The sequence below is a fragment of the Eptatretus burgeri genome, chromosome 16 (genome assembly GCF_056783735.1).
Source record: "Eptatretus burgeri isolate ZD-2024b chromosome 16, Ebu_testis_v1, whole genome shotgun sequence".
Classification (NCBI taxonomy): domain Eukaryota; kingdom Metazoa; phylum Chordata; class Myxini; order Myxiniformes; family Myxinidae; genus Eptatretus; species Eptatretus burgeri.
In genome coordinates this window covers 20118165-20143350 of record NC_140976.1, presented here as the reverse complement: position 1 = coordinate 20143350, position 25186 = coordinate 20118165, and the positions used below count along the sequence as shown (strand labels likewise).

Genomic DNA, 25186 nt, shown 5'->3' with positions numbered 1-25186 from the left:
CCCAAAGTAACCTCAGATCATTTCACAAAGCCTGCAGAAAATGTGTGTAATCTAAAGGAGAGCCAGAAAACAACCACTGTCTCATCTCAAAAATGAGTTTTCAAACTTTTTTCCCTCCCCTCAAACCTGGTGGCACCTTGTCAAATCCATCTCTGGTGTATGCTTCTCTTCCATCCCTTCCCTCACTTCAAGTGGCATCACAGCCTCACAGCCAACTCCACTCCTGAGAAGGTTGAATGCCTCAATTATGTGTTTGCTTCAAAATCTTATGTCCCTAACCCCCTCCCTTTTTGCACCCATTCTTCGCAGTCGTACCCAACTGCTCCTGAATTCTGTTTTTTGAGGTCTGGAGGGATTTGGACGAAACTTGGTGGACAGGTTGTGTGTGTGTGTCAAGAACAAATTGATTCAATTTTGGTAAATATCTAGATTCGAGAGTTTTCTATTTTGAAAGTAATTCTTCATAATTGAGAGATAGGGTCAAAATGAAATATAGCATTGATATTTAAAGACGTTATGACAAAACTTTGTTGATGAGTTGGGAAGGTGACAAGAACAAGCTCATTAGATATTGGTTAAGGTCTGAGTGTAGATCTGGCCTATTAGTGGGATACAAAACATAAATCGTTCAACCTAGCAGAGGTATGAGCACTACTGAGTGCCAGTCTAGTTTGTTTTCGTGTGTTTCACTTCATTTTACAATCTTTGAGACTCACAAATAGGCAAGCAAAGTGTATGTGAAGTGAGATATGCTGTCTGTTGATTAAACCTGTCAGTGAAGTGACAGCCCTTATCTGCGAGAACTGTACAAAAATCCACAAAATGCTTCCTGCATATTTTCTTTGTCGTTAGTGGATATTACTAGCGCATGATAATGATATTGATGGGAAGCCGATGGTTGATCCTGAATTTCTGCATTGTTCCCTGAGAGGTAAGAATTCCTACTTTCAATAATATTTTTGCATTTTTCCATGCAGCAGGGTGTACCAAAGTCCTTGGAGTGAGATGTGCTCCTTTCTTTCTTTTTTTTCTCTTGGGAAATGGTTGCAATTGCTATTTAACAGCCAGAAACTTGTTCAGGACATAAGTCCAGTGAAACCTTCCTCAGATCAACGAAATGTAATGCGCAAACACACTCTTTCATCATAAGATGAGATCAGTGACCACAAGGTCCCTTAAACAAGTTATGATCACATCACATTCCTTCCTGCCTGAAGGTACCAGCCTTACGTTATTGTCACAATGACAACACCCGATACAAATTGTTTCTTCTGCCTCTACTTTGTCCATCACAAGCACATCTTTAATGATAGTAGAACAACCGACAGCCTCTCACTAACTTCCAGAAGCCAGGTGTTGGCTTAGTGGCTTGGGTAGCTGGCTTAGGATCTTAGGGTCCTGAGTTCGATCCCCATTGGCTGCTGAATTAACACCAGGTGGGGTTGACTCAGCCTGTCATCCTTCCGAAGTCAGTGAAATGAGTGCTCGTGTACTTCGGATGCTAGGGTCCCGAGTTGAATTAATTGATTCAGCCTGTCATCCTTCCGAGGTTGGCAAAATGAGTACCACCTTGCTGCGATGATTCAAGTATCCTGTGTCGGAGTGGCAACCCATCCAGGATTGTGCCCAATAGCCCAGGAGACTGCTTCGGCAGCACCGACGCTCTGTACAGAGTATGGTCCGAATGCATAGATGATAATACACTATGGAAAGCAAAAATACATTTTTTTCAATGTCCATATTTATTTTATGTACTTAAAAGGTAACGATGATATTAAATTGACTTTCACAGATATTTGAAGTATTATCCAACTATATTGCATATTTCTAACTTCCCACAAATATTTAATGGGGCATGGAGAGGAGGTAAATCACTTCAAAACTGAAAATAACCCACACTTTTTAACAATACTGTATATTACAAACTGTGTATGGAAAAGTAGAAACTTCTTTGTTTAAGGATAGCATTACAAGAAGAGCAATAGCATCCAAGTCTTGAAACCAAAAAGGCTTTCATCGTTCAGTTTACCTGGCAATAGTATTTGCTTGGTCTGCGTTTTTACTCTTCAAGTCTTCCAGATCATCCTCAATCTGGTGACAGTCCTGCCGAGACATGCTCAGCTTGTACTCGCAATCCCGCAGGGTGTCTTTGAGGTTTTCCCTTTCATTATTAAGCTCAGACACCTGGCAGAGAAAAAGAAAGACAACAAATACAAAGCGAGTTAAAAAGACTCAAATATGAATCATAACATGTTTCAAAGACACAAAAACTTTCAATCTTCAACTCTCAAAACATTCTTCTTTTTTAAAACTTCAACCAAAATGAAATCACTTCCGCTCAGATGAGGATAAAGATAACTAGGAGCGCAAGCGCTGACTATTGTATTTTAGGAGGCATCCCACCAGAGTGGCAGCTCGGTGGGCCACTTTGGCAATCTTTGATAATCAATGAGATGCTACAATTGAATCAAGATTTGGCAAAGTTGATTTTCACAGTGAGAGCCGACAAGTCATTCCCAGATTGTTTAAAACAAAAAAAAAAAACAAAAAAAAAAAACAAGGACTTGCATCCTCTCACCCCATTGCACACAATAACTCAGCAGCAATTTCTGTGCCATTCTCCTGACCTACTTGACATGTTTCCAAAACCACCACTACCCATATTAGTTTCATTATTGCAGTAACATTTCAGGCCTATGCAAGAAAACACTCAACAACAGCTTTAAAAACACTTGTTCAGGAAATATAAACTTTCTACTTAAAACTTCATACCTTCAGTGTCATTTTCTGATGCTCTTCCACTGTAGGCAGCCCTGCCAAGTACCTCTCCAAACGCTGTGCCCTTTCCTGTTGCTCCTGACGTGCAGTTGCTTCCTTCTGGCACTTGTGCTTGAGGCTCGACATGTGCTTGTCCCGGTTGGAAATCTTTGAACAAAAAGGAGATATAAGGGGCTTTGGGGCTTTATGGCGACTAATGTTGTAAGACAGCACCAAACCTTTAAACCATTATCTGGAAAATCATCTTTGCTGATGACTCCACCCTGTGCTGTAGCATCCTTCATCCTTCAGATAAGCAATCTTTTCCCTCTCAACAGACATTGATATAATCATGAACTGTTCTTACACTTGAAATATGTCTTTCAATCCTGATAAATCTCATATTCGCACTCTGGCTCTCCTCTTGAATAAGTTCAGTCACTTCAATGTTTGAGCTGCAACATCAGCTATCATCTTTCTTGGGCAAACCACACACCACAAATCGCTGTGCATAAGCCATACTCGTGCACTGGCGTAGCGATTGGCACTGTCCCGAGCGGTACTTTTGGGGGGCAGCAAATTTGTTTTGTTGCATCTATCATCAATCATCTATCGACACGTCTGAGGACAATTTTACCGTGGCGCATGGAAGCTCAATCACAGGGAGGGGTTGAATTGTGTAAATGGCCCCACCCTCCGTTTGCTGATCAACAGTTGTGGCGAACGATGTCCTGGAGAGAAGGGTCAGGTAAAAAGGAGCGCACGGCATGCTGAGAAACTAAACTCGAAGATGAGGAAGCGAGGCATTCACATCCGATTCCTGTGTTCATAACTCATCCCAGTTCGCATCTCATTCCTGTGATCACGTCTTATTCCTGTGACCGTAGCTCATTCTAATTGGCAGGACATCTCTCTGGCATATTAGAGAAACACCTCAGCACCGTTGAGTCTGGCATTTTACTCAGGCCGACTGGCAAGGTCTGCAAGCAGCCATCAAACTTCCAGACTGGTCTCCCATCTCTACTTTCTCCGACAAACTCATCCTGGGAATTCTTTCAAAGAAATTTGCTCTCTCCCATGCACAGATTTATCCCATCTCGTCTTCAGTTGTCCTACCCTTCCTCCCGCCCATGGTACAATGAAGCTTGTGGTGAGGCAGTTGGCCTGAAACAACTCGCCTTCACCTGATGGAAGGCAAATCCAACTGAAGGCAATCTCATATCAGTTCCTTCCACAAAGCTCGGACCAAGTGTGAGTCTACCCTGAGGAGAGCCAGGAAACGAAACATCTTCTTTCTAATCCCAAATCTAAACTTTCAAACCCCACTTCAAATTCTGATGGCGTCTAGTTAAGTCTGTTTCTGGTGCATGTTCCCCCTCCATCCCCTCCCTTAGCTGAAATGGCCACACAGCTGACACTGCACGTGAAAAGGCTGAATGCCGAAACTCTGTGTTTGCTGCTAAAGCTTGTGTCCCAAACCAATCGCTTTCTGCACCCACCTTACTCAGTCACACCCAGCTGTACCTGGACTCTGTCAATTTCTCTTGACAATATGGAGAGTTTGCTGTCAAACCTCGACTCCGAGTCTGCAACCGGTCCAGACGGCATCACCCCACGTGTCCTAAAAACCTGCTCTTCTGCTCTTGTTCACCCTCTCATTTGCTCAAGGTCATCTGCCATCTCTTTGGAAATCAGCTAACATTACCGCTCTGCATAAAAAGATGCAAAAACAGATCCTTGCAACTACAGACCAATCAGCCTACTCCCAATTATCAGCAAGGTTATGGAATCCATTATCGCTTCAGACATTAAATCCTTCCTCTTCTCCAATGGCCTGATTTCCGATCATGAAATTGGATTCAGACCAGGCAACTCTACCCTGGACATGCTGCTCCTGCTTTCCCAACAATGGATGGAGGTCCTCAATGCCAGACATGAGATCAGAGCCATCTCCCGAGACATATCGCGTGCTTTTTATATGGCCTGGCAACCTGCCCTGGTCACCAAACTCTCTTCCTATGGTATCCAAGGCAATCTCGACTGTTGGCTCACAAACTTCCTCTCCTGTCGCAGTCAACATGTGGCCCATAATGGAATTCTCTCATCCCCTCTTCCTGTCCAGGCTGGAGTTCCTCAAGGTAGTGCTCTGGGCCCAATGCTTTTTCTCGTTTTCATCAATGATCCCTCCGACTCTGGAAAATCCTCCATCTCTTTGCTGATGACTCCACCCTCTGCCATACCATCGGTCATCCCTCAGATCAGCAAGCAGAAGCCTCTTCACTCTCTGCAGATCTGGATAAAATTACAAGCTGGTCAAACGTGTGGAACACTTCTTTCAATCCTGACAAATCTCATACTATCACGAAACCCCTCCCCCATCTACTTTCTCAACAATTCTCTTGAAGAAGTCCTTTCATTCAAACTTTTGGGCCTCACTATCTGCCATGATCTTTCCTAGGAAAGCCACATTTCCAAAGCCAGCCGCCAATTGGGCATCCTCCATTGTGCAAATTCCTTCCTTGTCACACCTGAGCTCCTAACCACGTACAAAGCTTTAATCCGCAGCCTGATAGAGTATTGCACTGGTGCTCCCGCCTCTCACCTTTATTGGCTTCACACTGTGGAAACGAAGGCATTTAAGATCATTGGTATCTCCCACGATGAGTCCGAGTCTTTGGGTCTCTCACCACAGGAAGGTCGGTGGTCTTTCTGTCTTCTCTTTTTCCTCTCCAGTCTCGCTCCCCCTGCTCTGTCTGCTATCTGTCCCACCAATATTTCCACAGGGCACTCAAGGCCCACCAGCAATCCCCTTCTGGTTGAACTACCAAAATCACGAATCACTGCTCACCTTCACTTTCATTCCTCTTTTTCCCCACCTTTGAAACAAACTCCCACACACTTCAATCCCACCCTTCCCTCCAGGTCTTCAAAATAGCAGTTCACCACCACCTCTTATCTTTCCCCATCCAAAACCATGATCTTTTCTACCCCCGTTAATCCACCCCAAACCCACCTCCTTCATATTTCCCGTTTACCTTCCTGAAAGTCCCAGTAGTGTCCAACTTGTTTACCCCATGTACCCCACCCAATCCCTCTCCCTTCCGCAGATCTCATGTGTCTATTCCCTACTGTTTTCTGCTTCCCTCTCCTGTCCCTCTTGTCTCCTGCTCCCCTTGTTATAAATTCTGTGTGTTAGCTCTTATACGAGCCGTTGACATTGTATATTCAATAATAATAAATAAAACAATTCCGGTTTGCCATTCGCGCCTCATTCCTGCGTTCGCATCTCATTCCTGTGTGGGGAAGGCCGAGTGTTATTGGTAAGAATGCATTTGTTTGCACTCATTTACTGTTTCACCAAACCTGCATAGTTTGACCAAGACCGGGAGAACAGTGACGTCTATAACTCAATGTACGCCAGCAGAAAAGTCCGTCAGAATGACGGGCGACCCTTCTTTATTTTAACACGATTCAGCCTTGAAAACTCGCCCTAAATCTGAAATTACGCACAATAACTTTCCATTAAGTGCCGACCCAGAACTGCCAACATGCAGTGTGCTGATGTCGGACAGAGTTGCAGACAGACTAGCTTCAGACAGACTCACGGAGAACATTATAGTGCAGAACATACAGGTATATTAAATGAGAGCAAATATGAAATCTTGGATCAGCTGCACAAGGAAACGACCTGGCGTACCCAACAGATAAGTGACATGAACATGAAATTTGGGTTTCTAACGTCACTCAGTCACCTGATGGACCCATCAAGCAACAGCGACATTGCCATGAAAATCCACCATCTCACAGAGACGTACGACGGTATCACCAGCGAGCTACAGAGGGAGATTCATCGTCTTCATCAACACTTACCCTCATCATACTGAGGATGTTTCTCACCATGTGTGTGAGCACTGCAGCATGTGAAAGGAGCTTCTCCAAACTGAAACTGATAAAGACCAACCTCAGATCTACAATGAGCCACTCTCGGCTCAGTAATCCAGCCATCCTCTCCATTGAGCATGAACTAGTCGAGTCAATTGACTTTGAAGTTGTGATAGACGAGTTTACTTCACTGAAGGCTAGGAAGATATGAACCACAGTCACAACAACTGAATGCTTAATAAGCCAATGACGATTCCGAAAGGCAGAAAACAAAGGTGTAATTGTATACTTAAAAAAAAAAAAGTTATTTCATTCGGCTTTATGTTTAATTCAGCATGCGAGTTAATATGAGGGGGCAGCAATTTGACATCTCGCCCCAAGCAGCATTTTTACTCGATATGTCCAGTCGTCACTGTACTCATGTATAAGCCACACCTTAATTTTGCGGCCTTCCCGTAGTAAAATAAATAATAAAAAAATTCATAGTTTGTGACCCAATTTTGCGATGGTCCAACATGTCTCAGTAATATAAAAAGAAACCAATTTGTCTCAGTAATACAAATGCTAGTTTGAAAGTGCGCCATTAAAAAAATAAATAAATAAAAACATAAAGTGGAAATTCCCAGACGTTATAGAATACCGTCTCAATCATCCAGCTTTAAGTACGCTTTATTATAAAGTACACAAAGAGAATAAGAAAGTGGGATGGAGATTTAGTTAGAAACCAAGGCTTCCAAAATCATTGGTATCTCCTGGTGTTTGATTCCATTGATTGATTCCAAAATCAATCCTGGTGTCGCCTGAGCGGTTAGGGTGGTGGCTTGGGATCCTCGGGTCCTGAGTTCAAGCCCCGTTGGGACGCTGAATTAACACCAGGGGGTTGATTCAGCCTGTCATCCATCCGAGGTCAGCGAAATGAGTACCAGTGTAGCAGCCAAAAGGCTGCACACAAAGGGAAGGGGGTATTGAGGGATTGATTAAATCTGGTATTGGTGTAGCGCAGGCATGATGGGCCGAATTGCCTCCTCCTGCGCCTTAATTCCTTGTAAAATCTCCCACGATGAAACGAGTCTCTGGGCTTATTACTTGCACATTACAAACTCTGCCCTTTCAGTGCTCTGTTCCCTCCCCAGGTTTCCACAGGATGTATGCGGTCTGCCAGTAAACCTCTTCTGGTGAAACTCTCAAAATCCAGACTCACCGCTCACCTCCACTCAACCGTTCCTCTATTTTTCCTGCCTGTGGAATCAACTTCCTCAATCTCTTCAATCTCACTCTTCCTTCCAGGGCTTCAAGATGGCTGTTCAGCACCATGTTGGGTCATCCCCAATCCCCAACTATAATCTTTTCTACTCCAATTAACCCTCCCCAAGCCCACTTCTTTCCAAGTTTATAGTTTTTCCTTCAACTTCTGTGAATGAGGGTTTGTACCTGCATCCATCTTGTTCACCCCATGGCATCTCCTTTCTCTCATGACCCACATCCAGTATTTCTCAAAGTCTCACGCTATTTTGTCCCTCAACCCCAGCGTTTGTGCGTTACCCTGCCCACCTCTTCGCTCTGTTAGGTCCTGGTCAGTTCTGTATCTTAGCTCCTCCATGAGCCGAGACTATCTGCAAAAATAAAATATGGGATTTGCAAAATGTTGCTTTGTTTTCATTTGCAAGTTGTGCTGTGACGGAGCACTCGGAGTGATATAAGCTGCCGTATACATGTTCTGCTCACAAACTGGTGGAAAGTGTATGGTTTATCTATGCGTATACTTATGATTTAATATGAAAGTTCCCAATTGTTTATTACGTACGACTTTGCAATGTTTGTTGAGGCGAGAAGTATGTACCAACAGTTGAGTGGAGCAAACATGTCACCGATTATAATATTATAGTTATACTTGAAGTCATATGGAAAGATCAACAAGGTTTGGGGGATTTCTGGACTCCGATGAACGAGAAATTTTGAGCGTCTGGTTAAAGAAACGTCCAGTAATCGTGAGTAAGTTGTCGAGGGAGGAGCTTTTGCGGAAGTTGTTGCTCCGATTGCATACAAGTAATAAGGAAGAGACGAAGGAAGGAGGGAGAGGGAGGAGGAGGAGGAGGAGGAGGAGGAGGAGGAGGAGGAGGAGGAGGAGAAAAGCCAGTCATCAGACTTTGCTTTGCTGTGTAAAATGCCATGCTGGAGCAGTGTGTGTATATCGCTTGCGCTTTATCTTTTAAACAAATGCAAGTTTGGACTTCACCCGCTTGCTGGTTGAACATCGATCGATAAAAGAACCTGAGGGCGTTTTGGCAGTACATTAACCTTTTCATTTTCTCCCCAACTTCCTTACCATCTTGTTTTTGTAAACCAGTGTCTCTTCCCTGGTGTACCTATGTAGATTGCTCCAAGATTTGCACCTGTAGAATTGACATGACACCGCTCGTGGTTCACAAGAGAAATGGGAGCACAAGTCAGCCCGTGACCTCTTAAAGAAGCCCTAAGATTTCGCACTTGATCACAGTATGAGCCATGATGTGGTTATGATGATCAGGAATTCATTGGAAAGCTTTCCCATGGCCACAGTGTAGGCGACTGGAAAATTTGGGAAAATGAAAAACAACTTTGAGAAACCATGAACGGCAACAACAGAATTTTAGAAATAAGTAAAATTTATTTGCCTTATAAACGAGCTACATTAGAGAAAAGGTGGCCTGAGGGTTTAAAAGAAAGAATAATAAGAAGGAAACCACTGAAATGGAAAACCCAAAATAGCCACAGATGCAAAGAATAGAAGTTGTATTACATCATTCATCTTTGAAGCAATTAGTACAATACATTATCCTATTGCTGTCTTCACAAACCTTGACACTCTTGACCTTCCCTCACTCCAGGATGCTATACTAACCCTTTTGGTCCCACAATTAGTGCTTTCGCCAGTCCATAAGAATTTAATAGCATAAGGAAAATTTCTCCCAATTTCTTATTCCATTTATCAATCCAAACTGTATCAGTTGAACTGTTCAACTCGATTTCATTAACAACTAAAACAACACTCGGTGGAACGCATATCCCCGCCAGACTGAACAGTTTACATTTCGTATCCCACTGATAGGCCGGATCTGCATCCAGACCTTTATCAAAATCCAATCGGCTTGTTCTTGTCACCTACCAAGTTATGTCACAATACATCTACGTTTTGAAATATCATGCTATATATCGGTTTTGGCCCGATCTCTCAATGGTGAAGAATTACTTACAAAAAAAAAAAAAAACGTAAAAAAATTCTCGTATCCAGATCTCGATTTTCACCAAAATCAAATCAATTCGTCTTTGGCACACATCCAACATGTTCGCCAAGTTTCTTCCAAATCCATCCATAACTTTTTGACATATCCTGTTCACAGACGGAGACAGACAGACAGGTGTGAAAACATAACCTCCGTCCACCTTCAGTGGTCGAGGTAATCACGTTTCCTTTGCAACCGCCACTCCGACACTCAAATCCACTTATGCGTGCATCGCACAATACAAAACACGTCATCGCAAAATGCCGATCTGATTACCCCCATTAGCTTCTGACCGTGTCCACAATGTAAGAACCCCTGTGTTTTTGCCATGATTATGTGAAGCAGGACAGCCATTCGATTTACCTCTCTCCTCAGCAAGTTACAAGGTACCACGTTTTTCACAACATCTTTTACTGGCAAACACACTGCACCATTGGATCTGCAGACTCGTCTTCCTCTTTGACGAGTTCCAGTTTGAATTTTGTCTCAATATATTTAAGCACCCTCCCTCTACGGCCTTTTTCCTTGGGCCACAGTGAATGTTTTCCCACATTTCATGAAAGGCAATGACAAATAAAATGGGTCCAAGTTATCGTGGTAATAAAAACACCGAAAATAGACGGATGGACAAACAACCCAAAAACGTAATGCCACTGGCCTTCAGCGACAGAGGCATAAAAATACACAAATATGTCACGACATTGGAAAACTCGCCCCTTCATCTGCTGTGCGGGACAAACCATTCAGAACACTTGGAAACTTGTGGACATGTCGTTGCTACTGTGACGAAAATGTAAACAATGGCATTTTTTGAGGATAGAAAGCCTCACCATGTCCTTAAGTATACAAACCATCCAAGGCAAAAAAGAATTAAAATAACTGTCGATCGCAAAAACATCCAATGTAGATCCAAGGGATTAAGGCAGTGAGAAAACCCACAGCTCCATAAATATCACCCTATTGTCATGTTAAAACCACATTTCGAACCGATACCTGGCACTTTGTTTGTACAACACGACCCAGAATACTACATTTGATATTCAATCGGTCATAAACGTAATGATGGCGATAATTGGAAATAATTGTGAATCTTATCCCATTTAATGCATTTTGATGCTCACACTCATAGATGCTCACAAATCGTTATTAGGATTTTATTAATAAACTCGACATTACCTATATTCATGACAAAAGTACAATCCTCCACCCCAGCTGCAGAAACATCGCTGTTTGCGATTTAGAATACCACCAGAAAACGATCCACATCCTGGAACAACTTTAAACCAAGATGAGTCCCAGATCGTCAACGTCCCTCGACAAGATGCTTCGGCTGGCAGGATGGCCTCGAGGTATGGACCTCTCGGGTCTCGAACTCGCCTCGAAGCTGTTTAGCCTGGGTTTGAATTCCGACCCAGCTATAAACTGTCACCCCGGTGTTTCACAGGTGAAGCAATTCATCAATGTGTGTGCCGTCCTTTGAATGGACGTTAAATGGCGTCCCATCTGCCACCATTCATTGGTAGATTTTAATATGCGTATTGTTACGGCTGTGGAAATTCGCAGAGCACCATAAAGGTCCTTAGATCAGTTATGCCGGTAAGTCTGTGGTGAGATAGATTTCCCCACCATTGTCAAATGGGATTATTCGTGTGATCAGAGCTGTGATCTCTGAGGTAGCCGTTTTTCTTTTACCATCGTTATTTTGGACCAACCACGACGCCAACCACCAACCACCTTCTCCGCAACGCCAACCACCAACCACCTTCTCTACCATGCCAACCACCAACCATTCTCTCCACAACCGCCTTCACAACGACGACATCTCCTAATCCACATCTCCCCTAATAGATCAACACGAACAACATCGCCTCACCTTCGTCTCCGAAACGACGCCATCTTGGTGCCAGCCACGACAAGTCCGCGTCAAACGGCATCGCTGCAGGCAGACGCGGGGGTTTCCCCGCCATGCAAATCGGTGATTTCGCGCACGTCCGCTCGCCGCGCAGGGTAGCTGTCTTCGCGCACGTCCGCTCTGTGCAAGCTTCGTCCGAGAATCGGATCAGGCGATAAAGTGGGGCGGAGCCAGTGGGGGTCAGAGGTGAGAGTTCGGAGATCAGATCTCACCTCACGGACCCCATATAAACGGAGCGCCAAGTGCGGTGAGTCTGTGGAGTGTCTGTCGGGGTTCGGAGCACCTGGAGCCTGGACCCTGCAGTCGGTGGAGAAGCTGAGGAGAGCGGAGGAGACGCGAGCTGGGAGCACGGCCAAGCCTGCTGTGCCGCGTGGAGCTGCGTGTTAGTGTGCAGGACGTGGAGAGAGAGCCGGAGAGAGCTCGCCAACCAGCACCGAACAATCTGAGGTGATCGGGCTTCGGAACAGTCAGAGCAGCGCTGAGGGACGGACGGGTTCTTAAAGGGAGCATCAACTCTGAAAGAGCAAAGACTCGTTCGTTCCTCTCAGGCATTGCTGGCTGGGGCCCGAATCACCAGACGGCGCCCGAGCCGCGGTTACGCTAGCTGCCGTGGGGACGGGACATCGCGGGCCGCCCCAGCGAGTCACCACCAGGACAAGGTAACCTGCGCAGCCTCTTGGAGCTCCTTCGGTCCTCAAAGCTCCATGTTATAAAGACCCCGAGAGGTCCAGTTTACCCCCTTGCCTTTGATGGGGTTCTTTTTCCTTGTTTCTTTGTGTGAGAGATGTGGCGCCAAGTCCGATAAGTAGAACTGATAAGTAAATGTACATAATTACTAAACGGTCGTAGCTCCTTTACATTGTTTTGTTTGGCTGCATAATTGCATGCGTGCTCCCCCCATTCATTGCATCACTGTATACGTGTGGAAATAAATGTGCTTCTTTAAATGTGAACCCGTTCATTGTGTCCTTTTTCCCCAATTGAACTGCCATCTTGCCCTCAGAATATAGTTGGTTTTTAAATAGCCGGTAAAGCGATCGGGTCCAACGGGAGTCGCGATAACACCCCGCTCGGTTATCCCAAAACGGAGCGAGCTGCATTAAGCGGCTCGTGTCCCAGCGGCCCCGTTGAGGTACAATCTCTCGGTAATCCACCCGCGCGAATAATTAGGTAAATCGAAGATTTGGCGATCGGACCCTGTAGCGTGGGTAGAGTGCGGACAAGGTTGTGGTGTGGTCAAGAACACACCTGTGGCTGGTTTTCGGCATTGATCCGGAAAGCCGCGACTGAATTGTTCGTCCGGTGGGCGTACGGCAGCTATTGGTAAAACGCGGTTGTTCGCATGTCGGCGGGCGAGAATTCGTAACAGTACGTTTACGGTTAGGGCAACAAATGCCGCAATCGGCTTGCTCTCCTTCGTGAAGACGAGGTGAGCTATCGCCGGCAACATGGCAAAATTAATAATTCCTGCCCTAACCAACAGAGAGCATTGCATCAGTGACACCAGTCACTCACTCAGCTGATGATGCTACCCCGCAGCCTTGTGCTGCACACAAACGAAGAAGGACAAAAGATGCTTCCATCATCTTCTGCAATAAACCTCAGGAGGAAGAACAGTCTCTCAGGCCCATTGGCTTCGCCATCATTTTAGGAATCAAATGAAAAAACAAATACTGCATTGGAGTCATTAGAAGGAACCCGAATAAGCAAACAGCAAAGATGGAGTCATCAGGAGAAACCTGGATAGGATTCGTGTTTCAGCCGCTACTCCTCCTACCCTCAAATCCATCCAGGCACAGCCAAGTGAGTCATACAGAAAAATTTCTGAAAGAATTCACTTCTCCTTAGCTGGCTTAGACAGTTAGAAAATGAAAGAAAGAAAGTACAGAGTAAAACAGATAAAAGACTAGAAGGGCACTCGGTGGAGCACATACCTCTGCACACATAATGCCTGATCCATGAGAACATATCGGGCCCAATACATTTTTGAGATATCATGATACACAGTACTACATCGTTTTTGGCCCAATCTCTCAATGGTGAAGAATCACTTTGACAATTAAATAATACTCGTATCCAGAGCCGGATTTGGATCTTCACCAAAATAGAATCAATTCGTTGTGGTCACCCACTCAACCTGTCTACCAAGGTTCATCAGAATCCGTCTGCAACTTTTTGAGATAGCATGCTATATATCAGTTTAGCACGATCTCTCAATGGTGAAGAATCAGTCTAAAAAGTCGAGTAGCCGGATCCGGATCCGGATCCGGATCCGGATCTTCACCAAAATCTAATCAGTTTATCCTTGTCACACACCCAACCTGTCCACAAAATTTCATCCGGATCCATCCACAACTTTTTGAGATATCCTGTACACAAACAGGCAAACAGAAAGGGGTAAAAACAACCTCCTTCACCATCGGTTGCAGAGGTAAAAAAAAAGTAAGAATTAGAATGAAAAAGGAGGACAATTGCTTTGCAATACATGTCTCCTACCGATGTGATATTTTCTAAGTCCAAAAAGGGCATAACAGTGAAAAATTGACGAAACGTCCTGAAACTCGATCTTGTTCTGCAACTTATCATAATAAAGCCATGCACCAAGTTTCAGTTGATTATGTTAAAGGGTATGGGACAAAAGTCTTAAAAACTACAGATGGAGTGGACGATGGACGGACAGATAGCAAATCTAAAGTCCCCTTCAGAGAAGCCGGTAGGAAACTAAAAACGAAAAATTGGACAAATTAGACAGAAATGTTAAAGGAAGAAAGAACAAAAACGTCTGGACGAACCCAGATATATAGATTTCAGCAGTTACTCCCCATGCTCAAATATAAGAATTGGCTTGTTCTTGTCACCTACCCCTCTCGTCCAACTTTTGTCTGAATCCGTCCACAACGTTTTGTGGCCCATTTGCTATAATATCGATTTTGGCCCCATCTTGCCAATGGTAAGGAATCACTTAAACAGACAAAGAGGGGTGAATACACAACTTCCATCCACCTTTGGTGGCAGAGGTAAATGTGGAAGAAGCACAATGTCTCACCCAACAGGAAAGGGTGGAGAGCTGTGCTTCGGGCCTTATGCTGCGTAGAGGAAGGACAATAAAGAACAGGACATGCTGGTGAACTATATTTTCAAATCGACTTTCATTTGGTATTGCAATTTCAGTTCTTGTCCATCATGTAAGCACCATCAGGTATAATATGCATCGTGTCAACAAGATATTGCACATATTTCAATGACTTGCAGCAGTATCAAAGAGCAGTAGCACTACATTATAAATTTTGCCCACAATGAAAGCCTGACATCAAAAGCCCCAATTCCAGTCACATTTGGTTGTCCAGAACTCCACATAAAAATCGAAATACAACACCTTGTCCGACATCTTCTGTAAGGCGGCGGCGTGCTGTGCTTTGGTGGCAGTTGCAGTCTCTTTGAGCTGCTGCATCTCATATTCTGCAGCACCCAACTTTCTTTCCAAGTCCCTGAGCCTGAACTCATCACCTTCTGAAGGCAGCTGGATGGGACCGTAATCGTTTCTTCCCTCCACCTGAAGGAAAGTGATGACCACCATCTCACCCATGCCGATGTCCTCCAATTGAACACTCAAGCTCTTCAGACAGTTATTTTGATTTCAGCACAACTTCTGGTTATCCCTCACCTTTAGAACATAGGCATTGGTGGCGTAGTTGTGTGGATAAAGAGAAGCTTGTTGAAAAGCGAGCTGTTGTTTCAATCTGCACGATGATAAACAAAAATATCAAATGAAATACAAAGTAAGTATGCTTAATAGTTCAAATAGTTGTTCAGCTGCACTATGAGCCATGTTCAGACTAACTTTCCAAAAATAAAGTTTGGCTGAGAATTGAGCAACAGTTCGTCGACCAATCTTGAATGCACACAAAGTGAGAACAACAGGAACATAACGACAAATCGTTCGGTATTTTAACTGCAGCTTAATAGGGACTCAGGGATCTTCCAGGGGTCTCAACTTGGTCTTGTTAAAAATAACAATTAAAAACACATGATCATCAAATCATGTCTGAAGAACATGCAACTTTTGCAGAATGTTTCCTGAAGAAAATTGTTAAAGGCTGCATCACATAATGACAACTGTAATTTTTCACCCCAATGAACATAATTGTAAATGTGTTGGTGGTGGTGGTCATATGGCAGCTTAGCTGCCGGGGTAGCTATCATTTCTTGAAGCGCGACTGGGTCGCTGATGCAGTGCCCCTCTACCAGTACACACACTGGAACTGGTACTCATTTCGCCGACCTCGGAAGGATGACAGGCTGAGTCAACCCCCTGGTATATTAATTCAGCGGCCGACGGGCCTTGAACTCGGGACCCGAGGATCCCAAGCCACCACCCTAACCACTGAACCAACACCAGGCTCGGAAATGTGTTGAAACAGTAGATGTCGAAGCAACTCGTTGGGGCATGACTTAGAGGTATAACTACAACATGAGTGACATCACAGTTAATTTCAACAAATGACTAATTTGAAAGCAAACAACTTACTTGCACCCTCCTCACCCGCAGCATGCTGTTAGGGTTTGGGTTAGCAGCCCTCTCTGGCTCCCCCCTTTCCCCTTTCCCGCATTGAGATGCACTTTGATCGAAGTATTCCATCTTGCACACAGCCGATGACTCTTCTACCCACAACGGTGAGTATATAGTCGAGAATATCATGAGCTCAGGATCATCTTGAACATTTTTGGAGCTATCAGTGTTATGACAAATGTCTGCAATCTCTAGAGTGATGGCGGCGATTACCGCCTCTTGTCAAGCTTGCAGCAATCGCATGGAGTTAGCCATGATGTGGGGGACAGGCTTGGGGGCCAAATTATGAAAATTTTGATGATACGAAACACATCTCCTCAAATCTGAATCGAAGTGTTGACGAAAGCTCACTCTTCACCAATCACAGACAGTGAAGAAGTGCAGCAAGGATGCTCGGTGGTGCCATCATTCCTACTGTGGGTGCAGCGAAGCTGGCTCGCTATCTGTTCAGGAGTCAGTCCAATTCATCCCACACTTTATCCTCCCATTCAGCTCAACATATAGCCCAGAGTAGGAGGTGTGACCTCCACATTACCAATGAATGGTTACAAAAGGGCCAGCCTTTCCTAGGAATACTTTCCTAGGAATAAGGAATTTGTATCTTCATTTGCTGTGGATTACAAGTATTTTCTCCTTCAAGCTTCCCACCCTGTCGGTTTATCATTTTAACATCCCTTATGCAGCATCTGAGATGTAACAATGGCAATTTGGGCAGGGGTGGGGGTAGTTACGCTGGGTAATAAGCCTTTCTGCCATTTTACATTTTACATCAGCTTGCTCATTGCATTCCGTATTCCATTTTCACGCCCGAGCCCAATTACGAGTTATCACATTATTGTGACTAATTGCTCCGAACAGGCTTGCAACATACATCATATTTAATAAGCACTACAAATGTATAACAACAGCAATAACTCGCAAAGTTTCACAGTCAATCTTTACCAACTCCATTTGACCAATAAACCAATAAACCTGACTGGCGAAAAAGGTAGGGAAAGCACCCATGTCTCTCAACACCCAATTTGCACAAATCATTGGGTTACAAAGGCCTGATTACCATGGCCTTGCAGGACCTACAGTGAATTTATCAAACACCAATTAGAAGAAAATGGAGTCAAAGTCAATGTGGATGGAAAATAAACCTGCAATTCTTTTATCAAAATGGCAATTCCACACCACTAAATCTGAACTTTGAAGCCTCAGCCAAGTTATCATCCTCCTTCAAACACAGAGCTCGAAAGGCAAGACAATGAAAGGGGAAGAATTATATAATGATAATAAAAAGAGAAGAGAAGAGAAGATAAATGCCTTTTTTTCTGGCAAGGGTGCAATTTGCACTATTTCTGCCATTTTTCCACCATGCTGGGATGTGCTATTTCCTAAGTTCATGAAAATTGCAGGGAAGTCCAGGTTACCAAGGCAATAATACCACCCTATTTTGTTCCAGGGGGAAGTTCACACAATACCTTTCAATAACCATTTCCTGTTCTTGCAATAAATTGTCTTTCACTCTGAGTGTGGCATCCCTTGCTGCAAGGTGCGCGGGATCCAGCGGCTGGTGGAATGTCGATGCGACGCTGGGAATCTGAAAATTTCAGAGGGGATAGAAGAATAAACATCCTCATTTTATGTGTCAATCGCATCCACATCGGAAACAAAAAAATTCACTAAAGTAAAGAAAACCCCAAAAAACAAACAAAAAAACCCCACATGGTTGTGAATATTATTTTTAGAACCTCAGGCACGGATGTGCCACAGAAGCCTCGGTATTGGAACATCTCAACAATTTGGTGGAAAACGAAAAAGAACACCTGTGTTAATAAATAAATAAATAAATAAAAGTCAATGCAGTAAAGGTGCCAAATTGTAGCTCCTATATGAGCCTCGACATTGTATGCAACAATATCTATACGTTTCACAAAATCACCACGATCATGTGAAATCAAGTTGGAGTTCACCGATGCCAATTTGCAATCCAGATGAAACGTATTATTTGTTGTTTTTATTTATTTATTTATTTCACCCACTTCCAAAAGCACTCGCACGTTCTGCACATCAGACTGGCATTGTCCACACTTACAAACAGCTTCACAGAGCTAATAATAGCCGGTGCAGTATCATTTCCATTTGTGGATCCAAAATTTTGGTCGGTGCGTCACAACGCATTTTACAGACGTAGTGGAAATGAAAGGAACGCGTCAAAGTGAACGTTTATGGGAATCAAAGTTAAAAATAGATACCGATCACCTTCGAAGAACTTCCCAACCATTAGTACCTTTCTAAAATGACAACTAGCCTCCTTTAGTCCTCACAGAAGGTGAGGGGAAACACCTGAGAATGACACTTTTAGAATGGAGCTTTACCATAAACTAAAAATGGTAAAAGGGATTAACATCAGAGCAGCAGCACAAAGCATAATGCAATATGGATAGAGGTTAAAAGAACGAAAGATATTATTTTATATTAAATTAAAAAAAAAAAAAAAAAGAGTTCCCTTACAAGGAACTTCAACACAGGAGGCCATTAGGACCATCTAAGCCTTGCTATGGTTGCCAGCACATGGTCGTTCATCCACGCCCTATCCATTTTAAATGCTGAGCATCAAGCAAGGAAGCAGCACGTACCTTTTTAAAAGTCTTACGTGTGCCTCGGCAGGGGTTTGAACCGCCAACCTCCGAGACTCGCAGCGGTGAACCATTATGCCACCGAGTCTGGTATTTTGTTTGAAAATAAAAGAAATCTTAAAAAAAAAAAAAAAAAAAAAAAAAAGCATTGTAAAAAGGTTGCAGTTGTGATGCGGTGTTATCTGGGGACATTACATCAGAGGAGACTTCAAAGCTGGCTGTCCTGTGCGCAAGATGTGGACGTAATAATTCCATCGGCACCTTCAGCAATAGTAGGCCTTTAGGTTGATAATGTGGCCAAATTGGTCCAGTCAGGCAGTAAAAGAAAGTAGTAAGGTTATATAGGTATTTATCGAATGAGAATCGTAAATCTGATAAGCAAAGTAAAAAAACACAACTACACAAATAGAAACATCAAGATTATTGGAGCAGATCGAGTTAACTGAAGTAAAAAAAAAAAAAGAAGTAAACCAGTGCAATATAAATCGGAATGCAAAGACTTTCATGTACTGTGTTCAGTTGTCCTACAATAAATTTGCAATTGGTCACCGGCTTTGACGCCAATCCAATTCTTCATTACGGACCTTCAGCATCAAAAAGCTACATATATCAAACAAACAGTTTCAAATGGAGCATCTCGCCACAAGTCGAGCATTTACATTGGATCAGATGTGGCAATAAATGGGAATTGTTGCTCCCAGCTTTCAGGCTCGATGACAGAAGATGCCATTTGCATTTTTGCCCCCTCGATCCCTACCCCGTTTAGAATCCTGTGTGGGCATGGGCAACTTGCCAGTAAGTCCAAATCGATAGAGAGTGTGTTGGCTTCCCTTTGGGGGGTGAGGGAGGGAGATTTTTCATTCATTTTGCCCACTGACTGCGAAGAGCAAAGAGATGTCACAAGACAGCATCACTGGTACCCATAATGCACTGGGATGTCACATCATTTACCCCAAGGTTACCCACTAGCTGTGTTTGTCTGGAATCAAGTGCGGTATTGTCCAATATCGCTTTCTGCACGTATCTTTTCCATAGCTCCCCCAGGAGCCTCAGAACCTGTTCGAAGACATAAAACTATGATATATTTACAACAAATTATATCAGAGAGATGGCCTCATCCCACATCTAAAAGCTTCCTTATAATACTACCTTATACTACCCCCAAACCAATGAGAAGGCTAAATATTGGAAAATACAAATTGTAAAGGAAATGAACAAACAAAGGTGCAGATACATTTGACCCAATGTAATGCCATTCATCCGTCTGAAGGACACCACACAGAAATCACAAAACAGAGGCAGCTGGAGGCACTGTGAATACACACTACATTGAAGAATGGGTTGTATGAAGCCTGTGTAGTTTGGGGTGGGTGTCGGGAATCCAAAACACTTGACAGCTGCTCATCTCCGAAGCTGTCACCGAGGGAATGCAAGCAACTCCAAATCGCAACGGCGCGCCACACTCTTCTATACCAAGGTCATCCGAACAGGGCACTGGCTGCACGCTCTGAAGCCAAACTCAGCTCGAGAGGACGGCAGACGCGTACCACCATTGCATTTGCTTGTCAAAACCCTAGGCTCAGATTTCACTTGTCTACGATTGGGGGCACGTCCCCCGGGGCCAGAACATGGCAGGCGGCCTACACATGCTCACCTCCCCTCTAACGAATGTACCGTGAACGCTGGCAGGGAGGCGGCCATTGTTTCTTTTTTTATTACATTTTTTTTACTCCTGGATATTTTCTCGTCATGGGCTGGCACACTCAACCCTAAACTCCAACGGGTGCAAAGCAAGAAGCCACACTGCCGGAGACAGGGCTGAGAAGCAAGAGGGTGATATATTTGTGGACCTTCGGCTTGTTTTTGAAAGGTAAGTTATAAATGACCTATTATATTATTTTGTGCCATTTAACATCGCTGGTGATTTTAATGCTCAAGTTACCATTTTGTTAATTTAAAAATGATGTTCCACAAAGTCATTCTGCGAGTTATCATTTCATTATTTACAAGCTAATTATTACTGTACTATACTTTGAAAACTAATAATACAACCTTTAATGAAGTATTTCAGCCTTGATCTCAAACCAAAATCAATCAACTACAGAGTGGGAGATGGGGATGGGGATGGGGATGGGGGGGGGGGAGAGGGGGGTCTACCTGTATAGTCAAAACATCTCTACACACAGTCTACAGCACATCAGCGATTGGTCATCCACAAATATAAAATCACAAACTCCAAGTCTGAAGCTTTGGCTAATTGTTCACTTTCAGGGCTCTAGATTTGTGGATGAGGAATCCTCGATAAAGGTGAAATTTCTAAGTGATAAAAATTGATTCCATAAAGGTGACGACAACACTGCTGGGAGTGGAGAACAAGGCGGTAATTAAGACTAATGACAATTGCAGCGTTTATCCTATGCCTGGCCATACACTGCGGCAAATCAAACTTTTCTTTTTTTAAAGTTCAAAAAACTTAATGTGACAACAATCTTGAGTTCAGGTACAAGGTGTTGAGCAATTCAGTTTCTTATTTTAATGATTAGAGTTGAACTTCTAAGACGTGCAGTCTCCTCTCTGCTTTGTCGCACTGCCCGACTAATTTGCACAGTGGAGGATCGATTATGGCAGGAGACGGTCATAATGGAAGAACACAAACGAGGAAACAGAAACCACCAACAAAAATCAGGAAATCCTGAAAAATGGATGTCAACAAATTAAATTATAGGTTGGGGTGGGAGGAGGTCATCTTTCATGCCTTTACGCACCATTCCAAAACTGTTATAGCTTTGGATCATAAGCAACCAGAGTGTAGGCCATATTGCAATGCAAGGATGGTTGCAACATTATTTCTCATTACAAAGGAAAATTGCTTTTAATAACTCATCTAATTCAGGTATGCAGACATAATATCTCCTGAAGGTTATCACAGATTGGATTCTGATATACCATACTCTGTTACAGAGCGTCGGTGTTGCCGAAGCAGTTTTTTGGTAAGGGTTATAGTGGGTGGTTTGCCATTGCTTTCCCAGGAGTACTTAGGGCAGGCATTAGTCATTTGTTCAGGGTGCCGACGATAGCTCGCTTACTCTTTGCAAAGGACACCATGGGATATTTAATGTGCACCAACTAATACTTACAGACAGGATGCTCAGCCTAACTTTCATCTGTGGGACGGCACACACATTGATGAATCACCCTGCTTGTTAAACACAGCAATAACATTTTATTGCTGGGTCTGGATTCAAACCCAGGCTAGACAGCTTAGAGGTGAGTATGTGTACCTCAAGGCCACACTGCCAGCCCCCAGTTAGATAATCGTGTTGAAAAAGATAAGAAGTGAAATTGCCTGATGACAAAAAAAAATCACTACTTTTGCTGCATTACAGTTCAAAAAGGATCCACATCTTTAGCTCTGCCACCGAAGGTAAAGGAGGTTATGTTTTCACCCCTTTCTCTCTGTCTGTTTGTTTGTCTGTTTGTGTACAGGATATCTCAAAAAGTTGTGGACGGATCCAGATGAAATTTTGTGGACAAGTTTGGTGTGTGACAAGGAAGAATATATTCAATTTTGGTAAAGATCTGAATCCGGATCCGACTACTAGAATTTTTTAAGTGATTCTTCACCATTGAGAGATAGGGCCAAAAACAATATATAGCATGCTATCTCAAAAAGTTGTGGACGGATTCTGATGAACCTTGGTGGACAGGTTGGGTGGGTGACCACAATGAATTGATTCAATTTTGGTGAATATCCAAATCTGGATCCGGCCACTAGAAAATTTTAAGCGATTCTTCACCAATGAGAGATCGTGCTAAACCAATACATAGCACGATATATTAAAAAGTTGTGGACGGATTCGGATGAAATTTTGTGGGCAGGTTCGTTGTGCGACAAGGAAGAATTGGTTCAATATTGGTGAAGATCCGGATCTGATATTTTTTTAAGTGATTCTTCACCATTGAGAGATAGTGCTAAATCGATACATAGCATGATATCTCAAAAAGTTGTGGACGGATTCGGACGAAACATGGTGGACAGGTTGGGTGTGTGACCACAACGAATTGATTCAATTTTGGTGAATATCCAAATCCGGATCCGACCACTAGAAACTTTTAAGCGATTCTTCACAAATGAGAGATCGTGCTAAACCAATACATAGCACGATATATCAAAAAGTTGTGGACGGATTCGGATGAAATTTTGTGGGCAGGTTCGACAAGGAAGAATTGGTTCAATTTTGGTGAAGATCCGGATCTGATAATTTTTCGGCGGAGGTATGCGCTCTACCGAGTGCCCTTCTAGTTTAACTCTGCAATTGAAAATAAACCATTGTTGAAGGGTAAATCAGCAGACGGACCAATGTGGTAAAATCTGTCCTGAAATTAGCAATTCCCTCTATCCTAGCAATACTCATTCAATACCTGGCAAACATGACAGAAAAAAAAAGGTGAAGTCAAAAAACGTTTTCCCTTGGATATGTGACCAAGCAAACTAACTTTTGACGAAGTTGCTCATTAGTCCTATTTTACACAAGTCACACTGGTCAAGCATTTCCCTGAATCAAAACAACGGAACTTTAATTCTCGATGTTTCCACGCAGGGGTCACCTGTGGCATCACAACATCCTCGCATTCTCAAACTGGGAGAACTCCAGAGGTGGCAGTGGTTCGTCAGTTGCTACAGTTTGCAGATCGCTAAAGAGAGGAACAGGTCATCAGGATGGAGAAGCTCATGCGCCGTTCATCGATCGAGATGACGCCACAGGCGAAAAGAAACCTGCAGGATCTCTTCATCAATTTCTCACTTATTCTCATTTGCCTTCTGCTCTTGTATGTTGTCGTTCGAATCATGTGAAGAGCACATTTGGTTTCCGAGCAAGCTGGCTGATGTGACGCGAGGTAGCAGATGCAAGTAGACAACCAATTGCGCCTTTTTTTCTTTTTCTTTTTTGCTTGAAGTACATCATCGAATGTATGCGGAGTTAACATTATAGGATGATATCTGAGGGTTTGTTAGGGTTAGGGTTAGGGCATTAGAATGTTACGATATTGCACTGTAGTTATTGTGGTTGTGTGTAGAGCAGATAACACTTGCCAAGGGAGTGCATTTTCCCAACAATGATTGCTGTTAAACACCACCTCCTGCTGGATGGAATTTCAACCAAACCGATTAGCTTGTACAATCAGAAAGCCAATCGGAAATCTCAGTACACGGTCAAATGGCATTTTGCATTTGCGATACAACAAACCCATTCAGTTACTAGAGTGTTCGGGTGGGGGGAGGGGGGGGCAAACCACATTACCTATGCATAATTTCAACCAGTAGATAATATTTGTAGTTACTGATCAGTGTTAATTATCTGTGATCTTTATATACATAAATGAGGTGCAGATAGTATTACTTTTGCTGAACAAAAGATTAAGCAGATGGATGTTCAATGATTGGCTATTTTCACAGGTCACATGTCAAAAGGGGCATCTCACGAGTATCTCTCTCAATCCTGATGGATCATCAGCAAGGTATTTGCTTGTTGCGAATAAAAACAAGACACACCGAGAATCAGTCTGGTCTATCTAGCACTGGTGTTGTGGAGGTTTCTCTGGTTGCAAGAGGGATTTGCAAAGTCAGATGGGAGCCAAACATCATTCAGCAAAGCAAGCTGGCATCAGTTTACAAAAATGTTGAATTAAACTACAGATATGGGTTGGCCTGCACTGTTGGAAGGAGTTTCTGTCACAAGTCTTGATACCTGCACACAGTCGTGTCAAAATTTATCCAACTCACAGTGTAATGTTAATGACAACAAAAATCCATAACATACCCAAGGGATTTTCTGCAAGCCTAGATGGCGTTTTCGTAAACCTCCGAGCACATCCTTGCAGCAGGTTCATGCACACGATACGATTCTCTATGGCTCATGATCAATTGCAAGATTTAAATGGAGGTTAAACATTTTCAGTGTTGATCCTTGCTCAGTCATGAGCCAATCACCGAATCATTGACTGGGAAGAAATCACGCGATAACTCCCTCTTGGCAGGAGAAGCACATAGGATGGCCGATCATCATCATCATCATCATCGTTTTATGGCCGTTTCCATGCTTGTATGTGGAAGACAATATAGAAAATAAACCTATGGAGATATGGTCTAAGAAGCCCTGTATGTTGACATTGAAAT

General features: G+C 43.4%; 2 protein-coding genes across 12 annotated transcripts in view; one reads left to right on the top strand and one right to left on the bottom strand.

Moving 5' to 3' along the window:
* Nucleotides 1-25186, bottom strand: part of LOC147010657 (centrosomal protein of 85 kDa-like) — a 90703-nt gene that overhangs the window by 37661 nt on the left and 27856 nt on the right. For all 9 annotated transcript variants that reach the window (XM_085860018.1, XM_085860019.1, XM_085860014.1 and 6 more), the window contains 5 exons: nt 17851-17969; nt 15479-15554; nt 15191-15367; nt 2773-2925; nt 2030-2184 (listed from right to left, as the gene is read on the bottom strand). In XM_085860018.1, coding sequence (XP_085716144.1) covers nt 2030-2184; nt 2773-2925; nt 15191-15367; nt 15479-15554; nt 17851-17969 — 680 coding nt within the window. The remainder of the gene's footprint in view (nt 1-2029; nt 2185-2772; nt 2926-15190; nt 15368-15478; nt 15555-17850; nt 17970-25186) is intronic.
* Nucleotides 20326-24568, top strand: PLN (phospholamban). 3 transcript variants are annotated; one of them, XM_085860021.1, is made up of 4 exons: nt 20478-20878; nt 22495-22579; nt 23610-23907; nt 24467-24568. In XM_085860021.1, the coding sequence occupies exon 3, from the start codon at nt 23729-23731 to the stop codon at nt 23861-23863; it is 135 nt and encodes a 44-aa protein (XP_085716147.1). In that variant the 5' UTR covers nt 20478-20878; nt 22495-22579; nt 23610-23728; the 3' UTR covers nt 23864-23907; nt 24467-24568. The 3 variants fall into 3 exon arrangements, 2 of the variants coding, with proteins under 2 accessions (XP_085716147.1, XP_085716146.1); XM_085860020.1 differs by having other exon boundaries at nt 20484-20878; nt 23610-24568; XR_015052475.1 differs by lacking the exon at nt 22495-22579 and having other exon boundaries at nt 20326-20878; nt 23610-24568.

What these genes read in the sequence shown, in the direction of transcription:
- PLN (XM_085860021.1), top strand. Translation starts at nt 23,729, where the DNA reads ATGGAGAAGCTCATGCGCCGTTCATCGATCGAGATGACGCCACAGGCG.